General features: G+C 34.4%; 1 protein-coding gene across 2 annotated transcripts in view; it reads left to right on the top strand.

Annotated features, from left to right (window-relative positions):
* Positions 1-24159, top strand: part of NUP160 (nucleoporin 160) — a 35247-nt gene extending 11088 nt beyond the window's left edge. For both annotated transcript variants that reach the window (XM_026665617.2, XM_026665616.2), the window contains exons 11-36: positions 353-421; positions 3526-3609; positions 4210-4380; positions 4949-5048; positions 6407-6572; positions 7340-7467; positions 7557-7717; positions 8011-8144; positions 8829-8899; positions 10177-10333; positions 10803-10872; positions 11187-11285; positions 11723-11842; positions 11984-12079; positions 12185-12279; positions 12884-12980; positions 13064-13169; positions 13862-14022; positions 16155-16215; positions 16692-16802; positions 17177-17300; positions 18141-18242; positions 19394-19535; positions 21100-21225; positions 22421-22525; positions 23465-24159. In XM_026665617.2, the coding sequence (XP_026521402.2) occupies positions 353-421; positions 3526-3609; positions 4210-4380; positions 4949-5048; positions 6407-6572; positions 7340-7467; positions 7557-7717; positions 8011-8144; positions 8829-8899; positions 10177-10333; positions 10803-10872; positions 11187-11285; positions 11723-11842; positions 11984-12079; positions 12185-12279; positions 12884-12980; positions 13064-13169; positions 13862-14022; positions 16155-16215; positions 16692-16802; positions 17177-17300; positions 18141-18242; positions 19394-19535; positions 21100-21225; positions 22421-22525; positions 23465-23554 (2946 nt within the window). In that variant the 3' untranslated portion in view covers positions 23555-24159. The remainder of the gene's footprint in view (positions 1-352; positions 422-3525; positions 3610-4209; positions 4381-4948; positions 5049-6406; positions 6573-7339; positions 7468-7556; positions 7718-8010; positions 8145-8828; positions 8900-10176; positions 10334-10802; positions 10873-11186; positions 11286-11722; positions 11843-11983; positions 12080-12184; positions 12280-12883; positions 12981-13063; positions 13170-13861; positions 14023-16154; positions 16216-16691; positions 16803-17176; positions 17301-18140; positions 18243-19393; positions 19536-21099; positions 21226-22420; positions 22526-23464) is intronic.
* Positions 24160-25955: the final 1796 nt, after the last annotated feature.

Raw genomic sequence — 25955 nt, 5'->3', positions numbered from 1 at the left:
TTTACATCATTTGAAAAGGATATAATCATGCAAATTTAATGTAATTTAATGTAAATTTAAATGCCTTATCTGTCTACTTTGATTTCAGTAGATTTGTCTGTTATTTCAGGGGATTGTCCAGAAAAATGTTGCGGCCGTTGCACCCAAATTTTGCCAAATGAGGAAAATTTGCTTTAATGTCTGTTGAAATGAGATTTATTGTATATGATAAGGCTGTTGTATTCCAATTGTCCCCAGATTTGAGAGCCATCATGCCACTCACAATTTTAGGGCAAGAAAATAGCATCACACCTTTGTTTAAAAAATCATACAGATCTATTGAATTCATGCCAATTATAATTATTCTTTACAGGAAACATTTACAGAGGCTATCTTCCTGCCTGGTCAATTCACAAATGCAGCTTTGCTTAAAGCTTTACAGGTGAGTATCAGTCATTATTTGTTGGGGAATTTGTTCTAACTAAGCAAAATTTAAAAAGCCAGTTAACATATTTTTTGACACAAAATGGCAATGTTCGATTGCAGCCAAAGGACATAATAATTTTCTCCAGTTCATAATTCTTTTTTTTTTTTTAATAAAAATTTATTAATTTTCAATAAACAAACATACACAAACAAAACACAAAACATGAAAACATAAAACTTCTTTTTGGAAAGCGGCTTAGTCCCGGGTTACATCTTTTTGTACAGACAAATCAAATTCATGCTCACTTTGTATACCATTTCATATCTTATTTACCATTCTATATTTTCTATATGGCTTCTCCCCTCTTTTCACTCTCTTAATTCTGTTTTATATATTTCATCTCAATTTAAATCATTTATTCTTGTATCTTTTGTCCATTCTGTAATTATCTACTTATCTTTTCTCTTTAACACATAATTTCTCCTGCAATCACTGATTGAAGTATGACGCTTTTATATCTTTCCCTTAAATTTAACACTTAAAATAATATATAATTTTCATTCTGATTCTGCTTAGTACATTCTAAAGCTACATACTACATTTTAAAATAAGAAAATAGTAAGTTTATAATATAATTAAAACAATAATCCATAGCAAATTAAACTCTATCATTAAATCTTAAGAATTTTACACATTCCCTTTAATATTTTATTAAATCATATAATGTTCCAGTTTTCTAACTTTATTTCAAATACAAATACAACAATACAGTCTTATGTACTTTTGCAGAATCTCTTTTTTAATTATGTTTTTACCCTTTATCTCTGAAAAAAACCCATTTCTTTACATCTTGTTTCAAACTTTTATAACTTCTCTTCCTTTTTTCCCTTCCTTTCTTCTCCGATCTAGCCTCCCCCCCCCATCTCTTGATCTCCACCCTCTTAATCTCCACTCTCTTCTGCATTCCTCTTTTCTGTTGCTTTCTGACATTGTATCGATTTTTCACCTTATTTTTCCCTTTTTTGGTTGTTCTTTTAAGTCTTAAATTCTCCATTCTCTTTCCCCTCTTTTCTTTTTCTTCCCTAGCTAAAGTTGTTTGTTCATTAAAGATGGCTTCTTCTTCTTCATCCCAGTCTTCTTGTTCTTGTAATTCCTGGTAGGTAGAAATTGCCATTTCTAAGAAGTGAAAAACAGATCCGGAAGAGCCCTTCCCTTCTTGTTCCTCTTCTTTTAGCTTTTTAAATTCCATTTTCACTTCTTCAACAGATAATGCCATTGTAAAAGTTTTTTAAACAACCCAAATGTTTTTAATCTTTCAAATAATAATTTCCAAAAGTCCCAAAGTCACCAAGCAATCCAAATAAAACACAAGCTGTTTTAGCACTTTCTTCTTTTTGTACTTTCTCTTCCTGGGGTACAGTTCTATTGCAAAGTTCCAAAATGTATCTTTTAGAAGTCTTGTTACAGTTTAACTCTGATCTTATAAGCTCCAAGCAGCCTCCTCCAGCAAGGTCTTAATATTAATCCTTTACCTCTCCCTTCCCACTTATAGCAAAAAAAGAATTTTTTTTTAATTCCAATGTTCAGAAATCTTTAATGTCCCCTTGGCTTTTAGTTTTCAAATTTGATTACCTGTTGATGCCAAAACGGGTTTTTCCAATTTCCACCTGCTATCTCCATAGGGAAGGAGAATGAGAAAAAAACAAACTTTCCCTTTTAACTTTCATCCGCCGCTTTTTACGATCTTCTTGGGAACAATGTATCTTTAATGAAGTTAAGTTTCCAGGGTATTTAGATGTTACTTTTTATCCCGGTTCAGCCAAAAACTTTCACTTTCTTTAGCTTCCTCCTGCACATTCTTGTCCGGATGAAAGCTTCTTTGTGGCGGCCATTGCTGACCACCGCTCCACCGCTTTTGGAAAAGGGAGTTTAGCCAGCTGAGGAGGGGGGTTGCGTTTCCCCCGGACCCCTGCTGAATCTCCCCTGTCTTCAGTCACCTCTACGGGGTAACTATTAGCCCCCAAATCCGGCTGAATCGGGGGCACTCCATGCTGGCAAGCGCAGCAGGAACTGTGCACGATCGTGGATTTCTGCTGCCGCCGAAGCTTGCAAACCGGAAGTCCAGTTCATAATTCTTAATGATCTTCTATTAGTGTCATCTGAAAAGAACTTTCTCTTTGATAGTAGTTGATAAAGCTAAATTTGAAGCATAAACCACAGTATTAACTTACAGGATCCTATCATGTTGGCAACAAATCACAATATGTAATACTAGTAAGTAGATTTTTAAACCTGGCTTCCATTGTGCACTGAAATGTAAAACATCCTGTTTCATAGTTTTAAAAAATTAAAATATGAGCTAATAATTGATAAGTGGGCATGGTTAAATCTTTTTTCCAAGTAAGTAATTTTCCCTACACAAGTTTATATATTCTCTCCAATTAACATTTAGTAGACGTAAGTGATAAGAATTCACTTCTGTATTCAACAGTGTCTGAAAAAAAATATGTTCTTTAAATACTTCATTCTTTGAAAAAAGTTGATATATATGAGAAGGCACTTGAATTAAAAATGAAAGATTATTGATCAGAAGAGTTATTTATATACTTGTAAAATAGTTTAATGTAGATATCTATATCTATATCTATCTATCTATCTATCTATCTATCTATCTATCTATCTATCTATCTATTATCTATTTTATGATCCAAGATGGAACATTATAGTAATAAATTTGATCGGAGGCTATAAATGATCTTGAGGAAAATGCCTCTAGTTAAAGGTATTTATTAAGGCAATAATATAAGCATTGTTTGGTGACACTGGAAGACTAAAATTGTTATGGTATCAGATTTTGAAAGAAAATTAGAAGCAAAAAAATATGATCTACTCAAGAGGATGGCATTTTAATTAAATAAGATGGATGTTAACTTGATAATGAATCAGCTCCAAAGTCTGATGTGATCAAAACTTGGTTCAGTGCTCTTCTAAATCTTTTTAAACTAATAGTTTGCCACCCCTCTCCCCTCTTTTTTTTGGTGAAAGGAACATGTATGAAATTGTGATACTTAAGATTAAGCAGTGTAACTCTCCTTTTCTCTATATGTATATATTTGTAGATTTTTTCTCAAGAAGCTGAGAGATACAAAGACCTATCATGGGATGAATTGAAAAAAGAAATTACTATCGCTCTAGAAGATGAGGTGAGATAAGATTTATTTCTGTTTTAAAGAATGATCTCAGTTATTTTTAATTCTTATCTGCTTATAAAGTAGGATGGGTGGGGTGTAGTTGCTGTTCAGCCACATTTCTCCTCTAACCATTTTGTGACTGATAGGCAAACATTGTGTTATGTCACACATGATGCTAAACCTATATTTTTAACCTATATTTTTAATAGTCTCATCTACATATAATGCCAAAACTAAACAGATTATTTCATATAAAATGCGAAATGAGAATTAAACCAGATTATGCTTAGTCTTATGTTTGAACCAGCCAATTATTTTGAAGCCTCATCTTTTTCTGTTCTTCTTGCTTAGTATAAGAAATAATAAAAATAATTTTATTTTTTGGTTAAGAGTAATTAGAACACTGTACTGAAGTTTGATCAGATTTGTGAAATACTAGCTGTAGTTGCTAGTAGAAATGACAATAGCCTGGGTTCGTTGGTTTCTTCCATAATGAAGTATTCCTTATGAGGAAGAATTTAAGATTGATTGGTTAATGGTATTAAAGTGCCAAATGTAATTTGATAAAGGATACATAGCAGATTATTTTATTTCATAAACACCTTCTCCCAGTTCCAGGGAAATGTGACAGAATATGAATTCTCTCATGAAGAGTTCAGACAATTACAAATAGAATTCTGGTCAAAATTCTACGCCTACTGCCTTCAGTATCAGGAAGAACTTTCACGACCACTCGCACTTCTCTTGAATCAGTATACTAATATGGTGTGTCTGCTAAAAAAGGTAAGAACCTGGCTATTTCATAGTAAAATGTTGATGCTTTATAGACTTGTAAAAGAATATAATGATCCCATACTTCATTGTGATATTGAAACAATATCTTTAAGACTGGAGTTCTACAAAATGTTTGGAAACCTACATTTATTTAGTAAACATTCAGGTGATTTAAGAATATAATTCCCCGATCATATGTTTTAGGTTTTTTTTTCTTTACAGTCAACACAGTTGCCTTGCCTTTGTTGTTGTTTTTTACTTTCTATTAAGCTTCTCCACTCCCCAAATAAATGGGACAACCATAATTTTAAAAAGTTCCAGGAAATCACGGAAACCATTAAAAATATTATTTGATTATTTTCTTCATAGTTCAATTGTTTACCATAATTTGCGAGGAATATTTTCAAAACATATTTTAAGACCGAGAATATGGACAGCCATCCTGATTGCAGATATTTGCTGTGTAATTTGCATTTTATATTTGTGGTTATATTTTAGTTACTTGTATGATTTGAAATTAGAACAAATCATTTTCTGCTTTTTGAAACTAAACAGAGGGTTTGTTTGTTTCCCATAGGGTTACTTTTCTTTTCTTGTGCCATGTTCCTTAATGGATCATCTTTATCTCTTGCCTGATGAACAACTGATTAATGAAGTTGAAAGTGCTGGCTTAGATGGTAATAGAGATGGAGCTTACTATTTGCCTTTCGATGTTATTTCAGTTCCAACAAATTCTTAATTTTGGTAGGGTTCTGCTAATGCATCTCTATTTACTATTGTGATTTTCAAAATTATAATATGAGTTTAGCTTTGCAAAATAAAACAATTCCCTCTCCAAGTCTCTTTTCCCCTCATTCCCTACATTTATTCCATGAGAAGATTTTCCGTTTTCCATGTTCATTTTTATGCTGTTTATTACTTTTGTTCTAACAAAAGGAAGGCCGAATAAGATGTAATATAGAGCTTAGAAAAAATATTTTAACATAATAACTGGATAATATCTCTTCAAAATATTTCTTCAGTACTCTAAATAAAAATATTTTTTCCAGGGGTAGCAAAACTGATCCCTGTACTTTACAAGCAATAGAGCTGTTATTTTTCTTGTCTTCCTACAAACAGCCCTTCTCTTACAACCATGATTGTGTCCAGAATTTTGGTTAGAAATCATTGTGATTGTTAACCAGATAGCTTCCTAACTTAACAACTGCCATGATTCACTTAACAAATGTGGTAAGAAAGGTTGTAAAATGGGACAAACTTCACTTAACAAATTCTCACTTAACAATAGAAAGCTTGGTCTCAATTGGGGTCATAAGTCAAGGACTCCCTGCAATCTTTATTATAAAGGACGGGGTGGTTTTTTTTTTCCAGAAAGCTATCTTTCATATTATTATTATTTGGTTGGTGTTGTTTTTCAGTTTTCCTCTGTAAAGCAATACATTATTTTTTATCCTTATGAACTTATTTCAGATTTGCCCCCTTTTAGGTTTGCTCTTTATATTTTCCAAGAGAATGTAGACACTGTACTTGATTCTCTACTTCTCTTGTTTGTCCAGAAAAGGAACCAAGAGAGGGGATGTTGTTGGAGTATCTTTGTCTTCCAACATTTATTTAATGCTTCCCTTTCCATATTTCTGGAGTTCTGCTTGTTTCTGGAGCTACTTTTTCCTCGTCCTGCTGTCGTGATCATTTGTTTTTGGCTATTGTCTAATTTAAACCAGATAGATAAAACTTTTACAATCAATCTAGATTTTTCTCTCCGTTTTCAAGAGATTAAAATATGCTGTGTCTGAGCATTTAGAAGCAGTTACCTCAAATCTGCTTGAAAATTGATACATTCAAGACTGAGTTGATGTATGCAAAAAGTACTGTCTCTTACATCATGAACCATAGAATATTGGGAAACATATTTCATCTTATTTGGGGTTTTATTTGACTTCTCAAAGGAACCTTGGTATTTTATGCCTGTTTAGAATGCACTACAATAAAGCTGCTTTCCTTTTCATAAATTCTGAACATAATCTTCTTGTTGCAGAATCTGATTTTTCTCACGATCTTCTGAGTCTTCTTCAGTGCCTTCGGTTAATTGGAGAATCTGTTTCTGTGGAAATGGCACTCACAATGGAAATGGCTTGCTTCCGTCTCCAGTCTCCAGAGAGAGCTGCTGAACAGATCCTGAAAGATTTGATTGCTAATGACACGTAAGCCTGGGTTTTGAGCTACATGTGCATATAAAGATTGATTTGCTGATTTCCTTTACAGCATTGAGCTGATTATATGCATTTATATAGCTCTCTTGGGGGTATTTATTTTGACCATGACCACCATGGCTTAATTATGTCATGCTCAGACTGTTTTGTGTTAAAATATCTAGACTCGCTCAAGCAAGAAATCTGCCGCATAGATTCACAATTGAACTATCGGGGTGGTGACTACATTTTGTTGAAAAACTAAAGACAAATCTGAAAAGAAGGAAAATTTGCAAAAGGTTTATAAGGATAAAAATTGTTTTAGGTTTATAACTGCTTTACAAAGGAAAATTCAAGAGCAAAACCACGAAAATAGATAGATGATTGATGAATGAAAGAAAGAAAAAGAAAGAAAGAAAGAAAGAAAGAAAGAAAGAAAGAAAGAAAGAAAGAAAGAAAGAAAGAAAGAAAGAAAGAAATCTAAAGGGCACATTTCTGAAGTAAAGGGCTGTCCTTTATAATAAAGAACACACGGTTCCTGTAACTATATATCCTGTGTGAAATTAATAATCTGCACTTGACAAACATTATATGTCTTGACAATCACTACAGAACTCATCAGTTTCAGAATAATCTGTTAAGCAAGTATCAATCTGAGATATCAAGTTAAGTATCATTGAGAGATACTAATATGCCACAAAATTACTCCACTTTCATAATCTATAATCTCTCAATAATTTCTCAATTCAGCCTAATTAAATATTATTTATTTTTTGCAGAGAAAATATGATGGAAGATATTCACAGCAAACTACAAGAAATCAAAAATCCAGTTAATGCTATTGGGATGCTTATCCGAGAAATGGACTATGAAACGGATGTTGAGATGGATAGAGGATTCAGTTCTGGTGAGAGGAGAACAACATTATCCTCTCCTTCCCATTCTGATTAAGTAAAAACAACTTAAGTTAATACATATTTTTGCCTCTTTCAACAGTTCAGCCCATAAATGTGCGCATGCATCTGTCACAACTTTACGGTAGTAGCACAACAGTAAATATGGTATGTTGGTGTGTGTACAAGATGTCCATGACACGCCTTTTAATATGCCGGGACCTGTTGATTTTACAGCAACTCTTACTACGGCTTGGAGATGCTGTGAGTATATCCTCAAACACTAAAATCCTTCTGAATCCTAAAACACCCTATTTATAAAAAAAACATTAGGGGTATATTTTTAATAGAGAGCAAGAAATAGATCAGTAATGGAAAAGTTACCATTTTGCTGGATCAGTGTTGCCATTTTGTAAACATGCAGGAAGCTGCTAATAAATTATTGTGTGATGTCCCTGGCATTGAACTTGAGTTATTTCCACATTTATGTGGAATCACTGTCTCATTCTCAATGATACCAAATTAACTATAATTTAATATTCATTGATGTGTTTCAGATACTTTTGGGAGGAGATCAGCTATTCCACACTCAGCAGAACTTACTACATCGTACATCTATTTTGTTACTATCGTATTATGTGATACGGTGGGCAAGTCAGCGATTGGCATCAGATGTTCCTGTTGATGAACTGTCAGTGTTTTATATTTAATGTATAAATATATAAGTATATAACAAAGTATATAAACATGTCTATAAAACATTAAATTATTTTCCTTTGTATTTTTATTTTTTTGCATTGCAAACAATTTATCCAAAGTCTGCTTATCACCTATCAGAGTTTCATTTTATTGCTGCTGTTTTCTTCATAATTCCTTTATTATATCATTCATCCAACTATCTACTTTTTTCATTTTCTTAAGGATTAGTCAAAACAACAGTTTTAAAATTATATTTCCATGGGATTTTTTGAAGAGATGGAGGATACTCTGTTATTTAAAACAGTGTACAGATGAATTATGTCATTTTCATGTATTTCAGTATATAAAATTCTCAAATTGATAGGTATGAAGATCCATCCATATTTGAAACTTTATAAGACTTTATAAAGTCTTCATCATATTATTTTTCAATGATGGAATGTTATTTTTAAAGAAGAAAAACAAAATTGATGATATCCAAGAAAATATTTAATATTCTTGTAGACAGTATTAAGCTTCTATTTTTAAATACTGATAGAGCTTGTCTTCCTATTTACCTATTTTTTAAGTTATTATTTTAAGACTTTTTTCATCCTTGTTACAGTTACAATATAGAATTAGAATTAGAATTGTATAACTAGGTATGTTAAGTGAAAGTAATTGATCTTTTTTGTAGGGAATCAAACCTACAGCATCTTTCGGTATTAAAGCTAACAGATTCCACAACAATAACACCACTGAAGCTGGGTAAGACATGCTTATAGCTTTTTATTTATTTATTTATTGTATTTTATAGTCACTCATCTCCCTCAGAGAGTGGCTGTGGGCACTGTACAATATAATCAATAAAATTAACATTAAAATCAGAATTAATTTAAGATTAAAATGTTTAAAAATTCTAAAAAATATATAACATAAATTTCAAAAGGCTTTTGCCTTTGTTTTAGAATCTAAGTGTTAATTTTGTATTTGATTTCAAATACTAACATTAATATTAAAAAAAATCCAGTTGATCGATGTTATTAGATTGCGTAATCAGATACATTAAGAAATATTGCTCAGCTGTTAAAACTGATGAGATCCTTTAAACATTATTAAACAATGTTTATTCTTATTATGAACTTCTTGCCCCGCATCCCGTACTGCCTGTATGTCTTGGGTTTCCATGGCATTCTCCTCCTGGTGTTTTTGCACTCATCTGCCTTCACTTCCCTGACATTTCTGTGGTCATGCTAACCAACGCACTCACTTGCATGCCTGTGCACATGCTACAGTACCTCCTGTCTCCCGGCCTTCTCCAGCTTGTCCATGGCCTGTGCTGGACTTCCCAAGGCATTCCCTGGCTTCTCCCATCCCACTTGTGACATCCCCCACAATCCTTGCCTGGGATTTACATTGCGTTCTGCTTAATGATCCACATGTGTTAAGGTTATGATGACAAGTGGGATTGCGGGGATTGTCATTGTTGTAGTTATGTGATGTCATGCTTAGCAACAACAACAACAGGTTCCAATTGCTGTCATAACCCAGGGACTATCTGTATCTTAAAACAGAGTTCTTCAACCTTTCTGGGTTGGCGGAGTGGGGGCAGGGGAGAAAGAGGATGGTTTTGTGGAAGAGGGAGGCATGTGCCTGTGTATGAACACTGGTTGCTTGTGCGAGTAGGGTTGCAAGCGGCCACTATAACGCTTGCGTGAGTGGGGCCACGAGTGCCCGCACGAATGGAGCCGCAAGCACCCATGACGCTTGAGCAATGCTTATGCAAATGGGGTCACGAGCGCCCGCACGAGTGGGGCTTCATGTGCCCATCACGAAGCCTGGTGGCCAATAGGCCCACGCCCCAGTAGTGGCCCACAGCCACATGTTGGGGATCCCTGTCTTAAAATAAAAATCCTCCCCATATGGCTTTATAGAATATAGAATGGAAAAGTAATTTAAGTTGAAAGACTGTTTAGTGACATAATATAATCTGAAAGTTATTGCTCTATATTGATTTTTACAATATTTTACAATATTTTTTCTAGTGTCATGCCCTCAAACAATTGTGGAGCTCTTCTTTCAGGAAGGAGCCCGGAAACACATAATATCTCAGCTCTTCCAGTCTAATGCAGCCTTGGATGAAACATGTTTAAGTTGGCCACAAATGTTTTCTGCAATTTCCAGTTATCTACTGCAATTTTTGTATCCTTTCAACATATCCCTGACCTGAATAATGATGTTTTTTTTTAAAATGAACTAGTATAGTAGACGTGAATTTTTCATTGTTTTGCACACATCTACGTGGAAACAAACCAACCTATTTCAAGTTGCTTTATTGCAAAGCATCTTTTGTAGAGGTAGTAATGAATTCAGCTAGGAATCAGCCAGAAATAGATTAATTAGAATCAGCTATCAGGTCTTTTCCCTAGAAGAGAATGAGATATAGTTGATCAAGAGTGGCTAGTTTCTTGATTTCCTAGTTTCTGTTGCGTGTTTTTTTCTCCTTCCTTTTTGTATTTTAAATAGTACTATTTCATTACTCATTAATATTTTTATTCATTTTTTTGAATGCCAATAATACTGGAAATACATAGGCTTGCTCTGAATTTACATCGAGGGCCACTGTCTTGTCATAAGTTGAAGAAATCTATATTCCTTATGCTGTCTTCAGGTGGCCAAGTAATCCTAACTTCCTCTTCCCAGAATGTTTGATGGGGGCTTGTCAGTATGCTCAATTGCAGGTGAGATCTCTTATGTGGAATACCTTTGGAGTATTTTTTAAACAAAACATAAGCAATATAACTGATGTAATTGGTTATTAGTAAAATGCTGGGAGTAGATATAATCACTGAAAACTTTATTCTCTTCCTTTCAGCTGATACCAGTTGTATTTTGCTTGCTGAAATTTGAATTTCAGAATGCATGACTCAATTTAGTTAGTTGGTAGCACTGGTAGCACACATTTTAAATTCTATTTTAGTGACAGATAATTATTTAAATCCAATGAAAAGTAATATTAACCTTTCTCTGTCTAATTGCTTTATTTGTATGTCAGGAATATATTCGTTTGCTGGAACCTTGGTGTCATGTGAACGTGGGATCGTGCCGCTTTATGATGGGACATTGCTACCTTGTTACAGGAGAACACCACAAGGTAAATTTATGTTTAAAAATGTTTTTTTTTAACAATACTAAGTTGCTAGGTAATTTATTCAGGTTGGTTGGTTTGAATCATCACATTCAAGAAAAGATTCTAAGATATTTTTGAAGGTTTTGATGAATGTAGGTTGATCTAATTTAAAACAAATAATCCAGAAAAGAAAAGGATCGACTGCATAACTATCAGCCTCATATCATCTACATACCATAATTCTGTATCACAACCATCCTAAAGAGAAGCTTTTTTAAAAAGCAATTGAGACTGCATTGGAATACAGAGGGTTGAAACACTATGTATGTCTTTGGTTTTGTGGACTGCGTTCTGCTCTAAGAAGTAATTTTCGGTAACAAACAAATATGAGATTGACTAATTTTTACAGCTAATTTTGTAATAGTTGATAATACTTTTTATGGCTTCTGTTTTTCCTCCAGGCATTGGACTGTTTCTGTCAAGCTGCCTCAGAAGTTGGAAAAGAAGAGTTTTTAGACAGACTAATTAGATCTGAAGAGGTAGAAATGGCTTCTACTCCACAGCTACAATACTACGATAAGGTATTTTTGTTACCTAAGGTATTTTTGTTACCGAGCAAAAGGAACGAGATGGCATTGTCCTTGCAATTGCTGCATGTCTTTACAGTATAAACAAAGAGTGAAAGTAAACCATCAGTGGCTGAATACTCCCTCCCTCCCTAGGTTTTGCACCTCTTAGACACGATGGGTCTTCCTGAATTGATCATTCAGCTGGCTACTTTGGCAATCACTGAAGCAGCAGATGATTGGAGAAGTCAGGTAGGAGGCTAAAATGCCTATTTGCCTCATACAGGATTTATTTGTGCCACCCAACTGTTTTTTCTAATGGTTCTGGTTATTATAAATACTGTATTTATATTGCAGGCTACGCTGAGGACTTGCATTTTCAAACATCATTTAGATTTAGGACATAATAATCAAGCATATGAAGCTTTGACCCATAATCCAGATCCAAGCAGGTAATGAGATATATCTTCCAGTCACGGCTATGAATTATTTATGCATAATTTTATAAGTTTGAAATAATAGCTGCTTATAAAACCATGATCTTAGGAATAGAGCCTGTAGGAGAGCTGTTTGAAATTTCATTTTCCTTAGTTCTTATTATCAAAATGGCTGATTATGTTTTGCAAAAAAAGTGAAAGTTTGGTTAATAATGGAGAAACAAATTGGTGTTCAAAATTAGCCCATAATTTTTGAATTTCAGCATTAATAATGATTCAGAACAGCTGCACGCATTCCTCTTCTTGCCCCGTTTTTAAGGGAAACAGAATTATTTATTTAAAGGGTTGTTTTGATAGAAACGTGGCTGTTTTATTCTATGCCTTGATTTATGTTTTACATCTTTTCGTGATAGAACTGTGTGTAAATAAAAATGCTTAAATAGAAGATGCTTTTGTAATAATTGTATTTTGTGTGTATGTGCATGTGTGTGTAATATGAGCTTCTTCATCTGTGCCTCCTTCATTTGTTGCTTATAGAGAGATTGATTGTAAGATAAATTTATTCATGAAGATTTGCTTCATCTCGATGCTTGAGGAAAAAAAACCTTTTCTTTTCCAGGCAACTGGATTGTTTACGACAACTAGTAGTAGTTCTCTGTGAACGCTCCCAATTGCAGGATCTTGTGGAGTTTCCATATGTGAATCTTCATAATGAGGTATATTATCTATTCTCCTTAATAGCAAGATAAAGTTACACAAAATATTCGGCTATGTTTGATCAATATTATTTGTTTTACAGGTTGTGGGAATAATTGAATATCGTGCTCGGGCAGTAGATCTGATGACACATAATTATTATGAATTGCTATATGCTTTCCATATTTATCGTCATAATTATCGGAAAGGTATGAAAAATATATAGAAATGTTGCTTTTTATTAATTTTTGTTACCTTTTGTTTAAAAGGTAATAACCTATCCAAAGGATAATCCTATTAAGTTAAATATTACCAAAACACAATAGAACAAACTATAATCTTTAAAAATTATGTTAAATTTATATCAGTCACCTATATTTTATGTCTATGCTGTATTTAATAATTATTAAAGTGTTGATTCATGTGGTATTTATTAGACACAGGTTTCCTAAACGCAGTTGTGCAAAAGAAAAGTTGTAGATCCTGTAGTTTGTAAGGGAGAGTTGGCAGGTATGGATGTTGTTAGTAACTTCTGCTCCACAATTTTCCTGTATGACTTTCCTTTGCATTTTCCTTATTTGTCTTTACCTTTAATTGTAGGAAAGTATAGAATGTAAAAGAGCATCTCATACATCTCTGATTTGGTCAGCAATTCATGGGAGAATCTGAATGGTCAGCTTAAAATGGTCAGCTGTTGCAGTTACAAATATCTCCTGTTTTAATTTCTGTTCTTTTAAGATGGGAAGGATTTAATTTGGGGCAGATGCACTTTTTTTTTTTTATAGTGTTCAAACTAGTTCTATTCTTTGTGGTTGCCATTTTTTTTTCTTGATTTGAAAGTGATAGATATCGGGGATAGGAGAGTTCTTGGTCTGATGGATGAGTCTGTTTCCTTTCTCAGCTGGAACAGTAATGTTTGAATATGGAATGCGCCTTGGCAGGGAGGTTCGCACTCTTCCTGGATTACAGAAACAAGCAAACTGTTACCTTGCAGCAATTAACTGTTTACGGCTGATTCGCCCCCAATATGCATGGATAGTGCAACCAGCTTCTGGTGCTGTGGTAAGAAACTCTTTCAGGATTTAATTTCACTGATTTCTCTCTCTGAATAGGTTCTTGTTGCTGGGTACAAGCATATTTAAGGTTTCAGCAACCTTGGTGGCTACTGTTGAGTCTCTATGCAGTGTTATTTCATAATAAATCTTAGTAATGGAAGTGTAATACACTGTCTACAAATACTGTTCCATTGGAAATAGACCAATAGGTGACCGCTATTGGAATAGTCAAGATAATATTCCTTCAGACTAGCCAACTGTTTATCACAAGATTGTCAGGGATTCTACACATTCTCTCCATGATCGCTTTTCACTGTGACCTTCTGGGAGGAGGCTTCGTGGTATCCAAAGCAAAACAACTAGATTCTGTACTAGCTTTGTACCATATAGTATCGATCTTATATATAAACTCTCAAAACTGTTTTTTCTGCTATGTATTCAAGATACACTCTGATTAATACGTGTGTGAGTGTGTGTGTGTGTGTGTATCTATTTCTCATTAATATGAATGAGTGAGTGTGTGTGTGTCTGGGTGCCATTTTTGTATAATTTGGCATTTTGGATGCTTCTGTTATTACTACTGCTATCCTTGGGTGTGGTGATATTGTTTGGTGGATGGTATTTTTCTTTTAAGAGCAGTGCTTTGGGATTTCATTTTAATGTGTGCTATTATGTAATAGAACAAGATGATTTTAATGCTTGAGGGAGAAGAGAAAAATAATTTTGCCTATGAATGTGACACTGCATTGTGACTAAAGTTAAACACTTTAGTGACAATAACTACAGGTAATCCTTGACTTATGACCATTTGTCCAGCAACCATTCAAAATTATGAAGTGCTGAATGAATTATTACAAATGATGTTAGAGTTATGACCATCTTGGTATCCTTGTGGTCACATGATTGTGATCTGGGTGCTGGGAAAACCATTTGCTTTTACAACCAATTGCCAAGCATCCCACGCTAATGTGATCACCATTTGCAATATTCCCTGCTGCCTTCCCCAGAAAATCAATGGGGAAGCCAGCAGTGAAGGCTGCAAGTTTTAGCGTAAGTATTCCCCGTTGCTCATCATCTCCAGCCCATATATGTTCTTATTGCACCAGCCACTTGTACACCCCTGCAGCAAAGCAGCACTGTATCCCCACATATCTTTCCCAACCCACATAGCACTTCCTGTGCACCCGATCTATGCAGCGTCTTTGCACCCTCCTTGTGTAGCATAGCACTTCAGGCACACCCCTACATGCCCTCTGAAACCCTCCCTACCTGCAGGATACCTCTCAAGAACCACTGTGCATCCTCCCAAGCCCCTCTGCACTTGTACTGGCCACTTGTGCCCTCCCATGCACCCACCACAACCTGCATGGCACCTTTCACCACCTGCATGCACCCTCAATCTCTCCTCCTCCCCCCAGTTGGTAGCAGCAACTTGCCAACAGGTCTGGACTTAAAACTTCCTGCCAGTTTCCTCTTTGACTGTGGTTGTGGGAAGCAGGCAGGAAATTGCCTCACCAAAGACAGTGACGCTGTCTCACTTAATGATAGCGACTGGGATTGCAAGGGATTGTCGATGCCAAGCAATGTAGTCGAGCGTTGCATTACATCTGCATCGCTTAGCAACAGAATTCCAGTCCCAATTCTAGTCATAAATCAAGACTACTTATACAATTAAGTTACAAGGAAATAGCAAATTTTGGGGCCAGAATAAATTAAACAAAACAAGCAAACTTGCGCACACTCTCGTGCACAATTTTTTTTCTTTCATGATCCAGGTTCCAGATAATTTGGTAATTTTAATTTAGGGGAATCGAAGAATGTAGAATTGAGTATAAATTAGCAGGCAATGGTAAATAATATAATTTGAGGGAATATGGTATGAAAACTTTGATGTGTGTATGTAAAATATATACTTGAAGCTCTTGGGTAATTGCTGATGTAGGTTTTAGTCTCTGGCACGGCATGAAAACTATTGACTTTGTAGCTAAAAGGAAGATGAGTGCAATGGATAGGAAGACTTAGTTCACCGAGTATAAGGTTATGCAATGAAGCATATGAAATAATGGAAGAAATAAACTGTTTTCATTTTGCATACTGAAGATGCTATAGAGGTTGAATGCTTATTCTGTTTGATTCTAGTATGAACGTCCAGGAGCATCCCCAAAAAGAAATCACGATGGAGAATGTGCTGCTGCTCCAAGTAAGGGATATGCTATTTTATTTTGAATAATTTCAAATTTGTTTTTCCAAGCTAGCTAGGTTATGTAACCTTTGTATGTGAGTCTTATTCACGTGGTTCTGTACCATACAATATTGATTCAGAAGCTTATATTTCCTTGATCTGTTGTAGGAGAAGAAGAGGCAAAAGCTTTAAAAAATTAAGAACTGGTCTAGGGAACTGAAGAGGTTTGGGATTTCAGGTTAAGAGTTTCCTGTATTTTTTAGTGTTCTTATTTATGGATAATGGAAAAAAGGAAGATAATGCCACTGGCAGCCTTTTGTTTTGGTATCAAGAATAAAAAGATGGTGTAAATGTAACTAGTTATATTAAAAGCTTTTTCTAAACACTTTAGAAACAAATTAATGAAAACATGATTTGAATTCTGAATTGTATTATTCATAGTCTAAAATGTTTTAAATTTATTATAATGAAATATTAATAACTATTTGACACAGCGGGAAGTCACATTGAAATCTTGGAGCTACAGGATTTGGAAAAAGAATGTATGTTGGCTCACATACGGTTAACTTTGGCACAACATGATCCAACATCAGCTGCTATTACAGGTAACATTGGAACACATATATTAATAGCCCTCTAGCAATAAACAGTTTAATTTACAAGCTTAGATATTAGTAGCTTGCCAAAGGTCCTATTGAAAGCTTATTTTATTGAGTCTGCATAGGTATTGTTTAATATAAAATTGTAATTTTTGTGACTCACACAACACTATCCTTATGGTGTTGCTATGTATGCAACATAGCATTTTATTAAGTAAATACCTGGCTCTTCTATGCAGAGTGGGTATATGGTATATTTAATCTTGTATCTATAGTTCATATTTACAATATTTTCATTTCTGAAGCCATGATATTAGAATTTATAGTTACATGTTAATACATATCACGTTTGTTAATTGGCAGATTTATTGTCTTCCCAGGAAACTCATCTCCCAAAGAGTTAGTTGCCCTATTGGTACAGGCTGGTCTCTTCGACACGGCTATTTCTCTCTGCCAGACTTACAAGCTTTCCTTAAGACCTGTGTTTGAGGGTCTTACTTTCAAGTACGTGACAAATTATTGGGGTTCTTTATGAAGTGTGAATGCTGCAATGAGTTGAATATTTCTTAATTTTTAAATTTTTTATTAATTTAAGAGTTCCTTATTTTCAGTTGTAAATCTACATTATAGATTTCCATTGCCTGTAAATTGAGCCCTGCCAAGGGCTGGAAAAGGAGATTTTGAGATGGAGGAAGAGAGTAGCATGTCATACTAAATTGCAATATCCACTGTGAATTCAGTGGATACACTTTATATCCACAGTTGTGGTCATTGTCATTTGATGAAAAGTTTATGGAAGTCCAGAAGGATTCATTACTGGGATCATTGTTTTTGTATCATGCTGACAGTGGCCTGGAATGAGTCTGTGTTTTTGGGAGGGTTTTTTTGGAGACCATTTGTGTCTATAAAAACTCGAATGTATGATGATGAGATAAGACAAATTCAACTTATTAATAATGGTAGATTTGATATTTACAGTAATTTTAAGGAAGAAAATGCATTTTGCTTTCTGCCTAAGAGGAATGAAAAAATACAATTTGATGGACAGATAACTGATTTAATCATCTGAGAAATTCATATCTCATCACTCATCAAAATAATAGATGAAAATAATTTAAAATAGGGAGCCCTCCTACTGATGAAACCAGTAGTACGTTCAGAATTGAGCATTAGAAAAAAATAGAATCCCTTAAGACTACTAGACTTGGATTTTGTTCTGTTTCTCAGGATAATCATTTTCATAAAGTGGAATGATCTAGATCTCTGTTCTTTTGGCAAAAAATAATTCAACAGTTTTTATTAAATATTAGTTTTATATACTGCGCTTAATTATATATGCTCCAGGTGTATTAAGCTTCAGTTTGGAGGCGAAGCAGTTTTGGCCGAGGCATGGGATTGGCTTGCTGCAAATCAGTTGTCATCAGTCATTACAACCAAGAAGAACAGGTAAAGTGTAGTATTTAAATAGTGATCTCATAAATTTGCATGAAAGTAACATTCTTACTAATAAAATATTGTTCCAGTTAAGATTGTTTTCCCATAACTGTTATCACCCATAACTGAACAAATTTTGTAAAACTTTTGAGGAATGAAATATTTTTATTTTTTAACCAATTGTCTGCACTGCCTATTCCATTTGCATGTATCTGGAGTCTGGATGGTTTACAGATAAAAGAGTAAAATGATATAAAAGCTGTAGTTAAATACAAATTAAAACAAAGTTAAAAGGAATGGTTGCAAAGTTAAAAGGCAGAGGGAGCACATTCATACCACTTTTTATTCTTTAAATCTTGTAACATTAAGTGCAAACCTTAATAGAGTTCAGTGTTGTGGTCCTTCATTGCCAACATTTATGTAAAAAGCTGAAAAAAATGATTTAGGGAAAAGATTGTTCATTCTAACAGAAATAGATAAGTAAAGCAGAAAAGAAAAATTAAAAAAGGAAAGAAATAAGAACAGAAGAGCAAATCTTTTAAATGAACTGGAGAAGTTGTGCAGGACGTACCAAGATAGCCAAGTCAGGTTACATGAATTTAGAACAAATCCAGTTTAAATGGTAATATCTGCTATGTAATGCAAAACAAAAAAGAGCACAGGAATACATTCAATGGGATTGGCAAAAAGTAAACTTCGGCGAGCCTTCCGCCTATTATGACAAAAATGGCAGCTAGAAGGAAAAGTTCTCATTGGAACTGGTGCATGTTGGGTAGACAACAGGGTTGTTTCCCTCTTTCTTGCAACTATCCAGTCTTTTGCCCTGTGTGATTCTGTGACTAACATTTAAAAACAGTTGGGCCTTATAACTGAATCATAACTATTAAAGAATATTCACAAAAAGGCTAATCACATACAAAGTAAAAAAAAAAAAATCCACCTCAACTTCACATTTAGTACCTTAAAAGTAAGCAAAGCAGTATGTGTTAAATTCTAGAAAAGTGCAGAAATTGTGTTAATTTTGAAACATATCATGGTAGCCAAAAACTTTGAGGAAAAGTACGTGTATATACACAGCCAAAAACATGCATAAGTACACATTTAGAAAAAAAGGGGAGATAGCATTGATAATATAATAAATATATTCCAATTGTTTATTGCAGTGCAACAGATGAAGCTTGGCGTCTCTTAGCCTCCTACTTGGACAAGTATAAGTCAGAGAATAGCCCATACCACCGTTGTGTAATCAATAAGTTGCTGTCTCATGGTGTTCCCTTACCTAACTGGCTTATCAACAGCTACAAAGTAAATAACTTCAGTTTGTAGAAAATTAATTTGGGCTAGAGGATTCTAGTTAGCAATAAAAAAAACTCTCAAAAATTAGTAACAGATTAGAAAGTATGATATATTTGAAAGTAAATTACAGGTAGTCCTTGACTTGCAACGGTTCATTTAGTGACCATTCAAAGTTACAACAGCACTGAAAAAAGTGACTTATGTTTTTCATATTTATGATCACTGCAGTGCCCCATAGTCATTTGATCAGAATTTGGATGCTTGGCGACTATGATGGTTGTAATGTCCTGGGGTCATGTGATCATCTTTTGTGACCTTTTGACAAGCAAAGCCAGATTCACTTAACAGCCATGTTGCTAAGTTAACTGCAGTGATTCACTTAATAACCATGGCAAGAAAGTTTGCAAAATGGGGCAGAATTCAAATGTTTTACTTAGCAAGAGAAATTTTGGGCTCAATTGTAATTGTAAATTGAGGGTGACCCCTATATATTTTTCAGGTAATAAACTCATCAGGGACTGTTTTTTCCAGCTAGTATAATTTATTATTTACACGTGTTAGATATCTTACTGTAGAAATGCAAGGAGAAAACCAGTTTATGATTATATTTTCAGAAATACAAGGAGAAATAACAACTTCTGATTTCATATTGGTGAATTGGACAAATGGGGATTCAGTTCTCATTGGAAGAATTAGACAAAGTCATTTTAACCAGAATTGCCAACCAGGAATGGTCTTTTCCTACAAGTGTTCTTTCCCCAGTTTAGGATCAGTTTGTCTACAGAAATTAGTAATGTTTATATTCTCTGGATTTACTTTTAGTTTCTTAGTCTGCTACTCAGATTAAATGCTTCAGGATTTTAATTGTTCAACAGTTTAGATTTAAAGAGAAATAGGCACTCCAGCTTTCAATTCTTGAATGACCTTTCCTAATCATCCTTTATGAATATCATCCGTTATTAAGAGTAATCCCAAGACCACCAGATAGAATGAGAACCATAACAGTATAGAGCTTCTTAAATTCATATTGGGCAGTGGTCCAGAAAAATATTTGTATCAATAGCTGTTAAGAGATGTGATAGAAATAATACATACAAATTCCTCATATCTTGTAGTGTAGGTAACTCATCCAAATGAAGAAAGCTAATTCCATCTCAGTGTTTTTTTTAATTGCAGCATTTGTTAAATCAAATAATTTGCAGATTTTTAAGATGGGAAAAATAGGAAGAAATATACAAATCTCAGAAGAAAAGAATGAGAGGAAGATAGGTGATTGGGGTGGGTGTGCAGGTTAGATGTGTCACACTTGAAGTCATTGGTTTTTGTAGCAGCAGCCACATAGGAAAGCATTGGGAAGATCAGGGTGATATGGCACACGTTATAGGTGCTAATGTCATTGGCTTTTTCTCTACTCTATCCCATCACTATCTTTTCCAGAACACACACGTTCTGGTTTAAATTATGTGGAATTATCTGGTTCCTTTTGCAGATCCTTATGTAAGGAGGGTATTGCTTTAACTTAAAGCTACCAATGGTAGTTGATGCCTGATTATTTCCACTTGTTCCTCTACAGAAGGTAGATGCTGCTGAACTTCTCCGACTTTATTTGAATTATGATCTCCTAGAAGAAGCTGTGGATTTGGTGTTGGAGTATGTGGATGCCTTACTTGGGAAAGGACATGATTACTTTGGGATTGAGGTAATGTGGGATATGTCTTGTCATTTCTTCCCTTTAAATGGAATAAAATGATTAAATATAATTAAATATTCCATAATGAAAGTATCTTATTGCAATAGAGCAGAGGTGTCAAACTCGTGGCCCACGGGCCAGATGCATCACATGCTCCCCCCCCCTTGTTTAGCAAAGGGGGGGGGAGTCTCAATACATCACATGCCACTGTGACAATGCGAGTTTGACACCCCTGCAGTAAATTTAAAAATTTAAAAAATTGTATTTGCCTATTCGTTGGAATAAGGCTGAAATGAAGTATAATTCAGACAAGCTTATGATCTTGATTAGTGAAGAGAGAAATGGGCAAGATTTTGGGTGGAAAAAAAGTCAAGTTTGCAGTCTATGAAACTTAGTCTTTCATATCTAGCTAGCTGTCTCAAGTCAGATTTGGAAAGAAATCCATATACTGTGTATATAGTCTCTGTCAATGGAAGCATTTCCTGCTGATGGAATGGGAGACAAATTATCTTCACAATATCAAAATCTATAGAAGGCCTCCAGAAACAGTACATTCAAATAACATGTTGAGGTAGTTTATGAACTGAATATACAGTATTAAGTTATACATGCACTCTTCTCTCTCTGAATCCCAGTAGCTAATTTAGCTTGCTTATATTGTTTCATGTTTTTCATGACATCTGACAAAAATCCACATACTTTACAAAGAGAAATAATGTAAAATAATCCATGACTTGTTTTAGATTTGTTTCTCTTCTTAGTGATAGATGACATGAGAACTATGAAACAAAGTCCTGGCACATACCAATGGTGAGCTATAAGAGGATAGGTTTGGGGCTAGCCATGAGCCACAGTGAACTGATTGTTGGAATGGACTCATATTCCCTGTATGGTCTTATCAGATGTGTCTTGGCTATGTCCATCTGCTTTAATGTGTTGGCCTTGTAAATCATTGCTTTATTAATAATAGAAATACGCACTATAATTTTTTTATTTAATACAGAATTTGAGGGGAACGTTTTATTTTTCTGTCTCAGGATATAATTCAATCCTTTTAAAATTTTATTCAGCCTTGCTGAGTGGTAAATAGTGTGAGGTTTTTTTCTTTTTTAGTTGAAGTTGAAAAGCATTCAAAATCCCAGATTATTGGCATTTGGACAGCATATACATTTAATTAATATTAATAATACCATTTTCCTTATAGTTCCCATTATCAGCTACAACTCCAATTGTCTGGCTTCCCTATTCAGCAATTGACCAACTTCTTCAGGTACTAGGAGAAAACACAACCAATCATCATAACACAATGGTAAGTAAAGCTACAAAAAGTAGAATTTGCCTATTAAATCAAAAAGGCTTTTATTACATACTTAATTTGCTTTTAAAACTGAATTAATAAATGAAAGGATGTACAGTCAATGAGTTATGTAATCTGAATATACAGAGGCTTTATTTGAGATTTTAGAGGAGCACTAAGGAACTAAAGCTTTTAAATTGCTTTAATATCCTAGCTTATTCTAAAGTTACCAAACATGTTTCAGTTTAGATAAAATGGAGATTAATAATTACTTTTAATTTTCCTACTTTAATTGTGGTTCCTTAAGCCAAAGGGACTAAATTCATGTAGTGAAACTTATGTATATTTCAAGATAAAAAGTCTAAAAATCTAATCACATTCATTACTGTATATGTTGAATTATTGCTGATCAGTAGAATTCAACTGTAGCTAAATGTTTACAAATACATGTTACAACTATGTCCTTGCTGGGTTTCAGTTATATTAGAATTCACACATCCAAATATCCTGCCAAATTTTGGTAGAAAGTATACTAAAACAGACAGGATTATTATACTCCAAATTCTTCTACTTGGGAGAATCAGTACGCTTCATAAAAATTAGTTAGCTTATAGTTTTTCTTCTTGCCTCATCACGAAAGGGTTTTATAGTTTGTACTGTATCTTTACAATTAGCCAGTTCCTGCACCTATATGCAGTTCCTTTAGCTTTCTCCTTGTGAGGAAAATTTGCATTTTAACTGTATGGTAAATTGCTGAGAATCAAAGAAAGATTCTGTATGTTTTACTTAATACTTTTATAACAGTTTTCCATGATTATAAGTAATTACAGGAGGCAGTAGTGTCTAAGGAAAAGGAATAGAGGTGTAATCCTATCAAAGGGTAATCCTATTTTTTTTCAGTCTTCATCTTTCCAATGTTCCTAAAAGGATTATGCTGTTTTTCTCTTTCAGCTTTATCAGAAAGTGCGTGACAAATTAGAAGTCTACCAAAAGCAGGTTGATAAAGCAACTAGGGTTCATCTTCTTTATTGTCGAAACTAGCAATCAATCTTGATCTGAGTGTGACCTCTCAAAATCACCTTGTGCCTGGAGGTCCTTGGGACAAAATTACAAAAACTGTGCTTTAAACCAGGACTTTTCAACCTGGGCAACTCTCAGGTGTGTGGACTTCAATTCCCAGAATTCTCATCAAAAGATAAATTGACTGAATTCTGGGATTTAAAGTCCACACATCTGGAAATTGCTATGGCTGGAAAATGCTGCTTTAAATTATTATGTGTAACTGGCATATGTAAAGCATTTGCTTTGCATGGACTGATTGGGATCATGGGGTGTCCTATGCACTGCTGGTGGTGCTATTATTATAAATTCTATTTTTTCATAATACTTAAAACATTCCCTATTAGGGAATGGTGAACCTTTTTTACTATGGGGGATGCTGAATTGAATTACGCTTCAGTCTGTATTAAGCTGGATGGCAGTAATTACCTGTAATGAAAAACTGTTTGTATATTGCATGTTCCTACATTTTTTCTACTGAAATACTTTGTATGATCTCCTTTGTTCTGTACCATGTATGGGCACTAACAATGGTTTTATTTATTGTAACAGTTTTTGAATTACCTTTAATAAAATGATTTGTTTTACATTTCCAGATTAATTTTAACAACAAAATAAATATTTAAAATCGTTAAAGAAGAAAAAAGTTTGTTTTAAAAAAGCAAATAAAAATTATGAACCAATATTCTCATGAAAGAAAGAATAGAAAACAACTATTTAACTGATCTCTTTGGAACTGTTTTCTCATTTTGACATTTCAGGAAAAATACACCACCATAACATCAGAAGTACAGCTTTTCAGAAAAAACAGGTTCACTCAGAAACTATACATGCTTTTTTTATAGTATGTTAAACCCCCTCAAATAAAGTGTATTTGGATATTGTGTTTGAGATACCATAATAATTGAATTCTGAGCAGATGCTTACAGCCTGCAGAGTGGATTCAACCATATGCTTAGTTGAAATGTTGGTCCATAGTTCATTGCCCCCTCAGGCAAACGTTCATACTGGATTTGGCATTTTTAATCCACCTATCAAGTCTTCCCGACAACCTGGAATAAGTGGATATGTCTGATGGTGTAACTAGTACTGGCGCAGGAGATAGCTGTTCTGAGTAAAGCTGCCTTTGCAATTGACGGTAAATTTGTCAATGCTGCTAACATTCAAGTGGTATTCTAGTTGTTTTGGGATTGCACCCAAGGCTCATATTATTGATACCACCTTTGCTTTCTTTTGTCATAATCTGTCATATCCACTATTCAGACATTTTTGTCTGTCTTAAAGACAGTTGTTAAGTCTAGCAAGTTATGTAGCTGGTGCCCATTTATTTGAATTCTTTTTAAGTCCCAGAGCACTTTAGCTTCTTCATTTTCTATTAATTTATCTATGGTCCCACCATTTCTTGCTTGCAGGCCAATGGTATTTCTTTCAGATCTTCCAATATACTATCATTGCTACTTTGTCATGGTTGTTTGTAGTCAGTTGGTTCAATCTACTTGCAGCAGCTAACCAGGTGGTCCACTATTTGGTCAGCTTTTTTGCAAAGGTGGCATTTGCTATCTGTTGCTGTCTCAATTCTGGCTTTGTATGCATTTGTTCTTATGCAGCCAGAATTAGCCCCTCTTTCTTCAACTTTCCTGCTCTTAGCCATTGCCAGGTCTTATTATGATGTTTACCGGCTATTTTTTTAAATGTACTGGCTTTGTAATGCTTTATCTTCCCATGCCTCTTTTCTGTTCTTCATTTGATCTTTCTTGTAAGCCAGTTGGGTCTCTCCAGTACTCAGTAGGACTTCATGGTATACTAGCTTCAATGTATCTTCTTAAATATCCTTCAGATATTCTTTCAATACTCTTCTTCAACTATCTGATATACTTGCAACATTCCATGCTCACTTATTTTCCTTGGTAAGCAGAGTCTGTCAAATTACTGCATGAATGAAAGGCATGACAATCTATTTGCACTTACACCTGTGGAGATTGTCAGTTCATCCAGGTCATGGTTGTCCCAAATGTGTTTTTCAAGAGGCAACTGGACTTTCTGGTTTTTCTTTGAAGAAGTTTCGGTTTTCGTCCAAGAAATTTCTTTAACTCTGAGCTGAAGAAGTTTCTTGGATGAGAAGCGAAATGTCTTCAAAGAAAAACCAGAAAGTTTAGTTGCCTATTGAAAAAGCACCTTTGGGGTGATATTTGCACTTATATTCAGCTGCCAAGTGCTCCACAATCATGTGATTGCCATATGCAGGCTTCCCCAGAAAGTCAATGGAGAAACTGGCAGGGATAAGCTGCTACTGCCTGCCGAAGTATTTTCTCTCCTACATTTATAGTGAAGAGAACAGGAGGTGGACATTCATAATCGAGCTGCAGTAACAAAGCTTGAATCT

Source organism: Notechis scutatus, chromosome 1 (assembly GCF_049901735.1).
Source record: "Notechis scutatus isolate UNSWTSFEM ecotype Mainland chromosome 1, rNotScu1.2, whole genome shotgun sequence".
NCBI classification, from domain to species: Eukaryota; Metazoa; Chordata; class Lepidosauria; order Squamata; family Elapidae; genus Notechis; species Notechis scutatus.
This window is presented reverse-complemented; position numbering and strand designations above follow the sequence as displayed.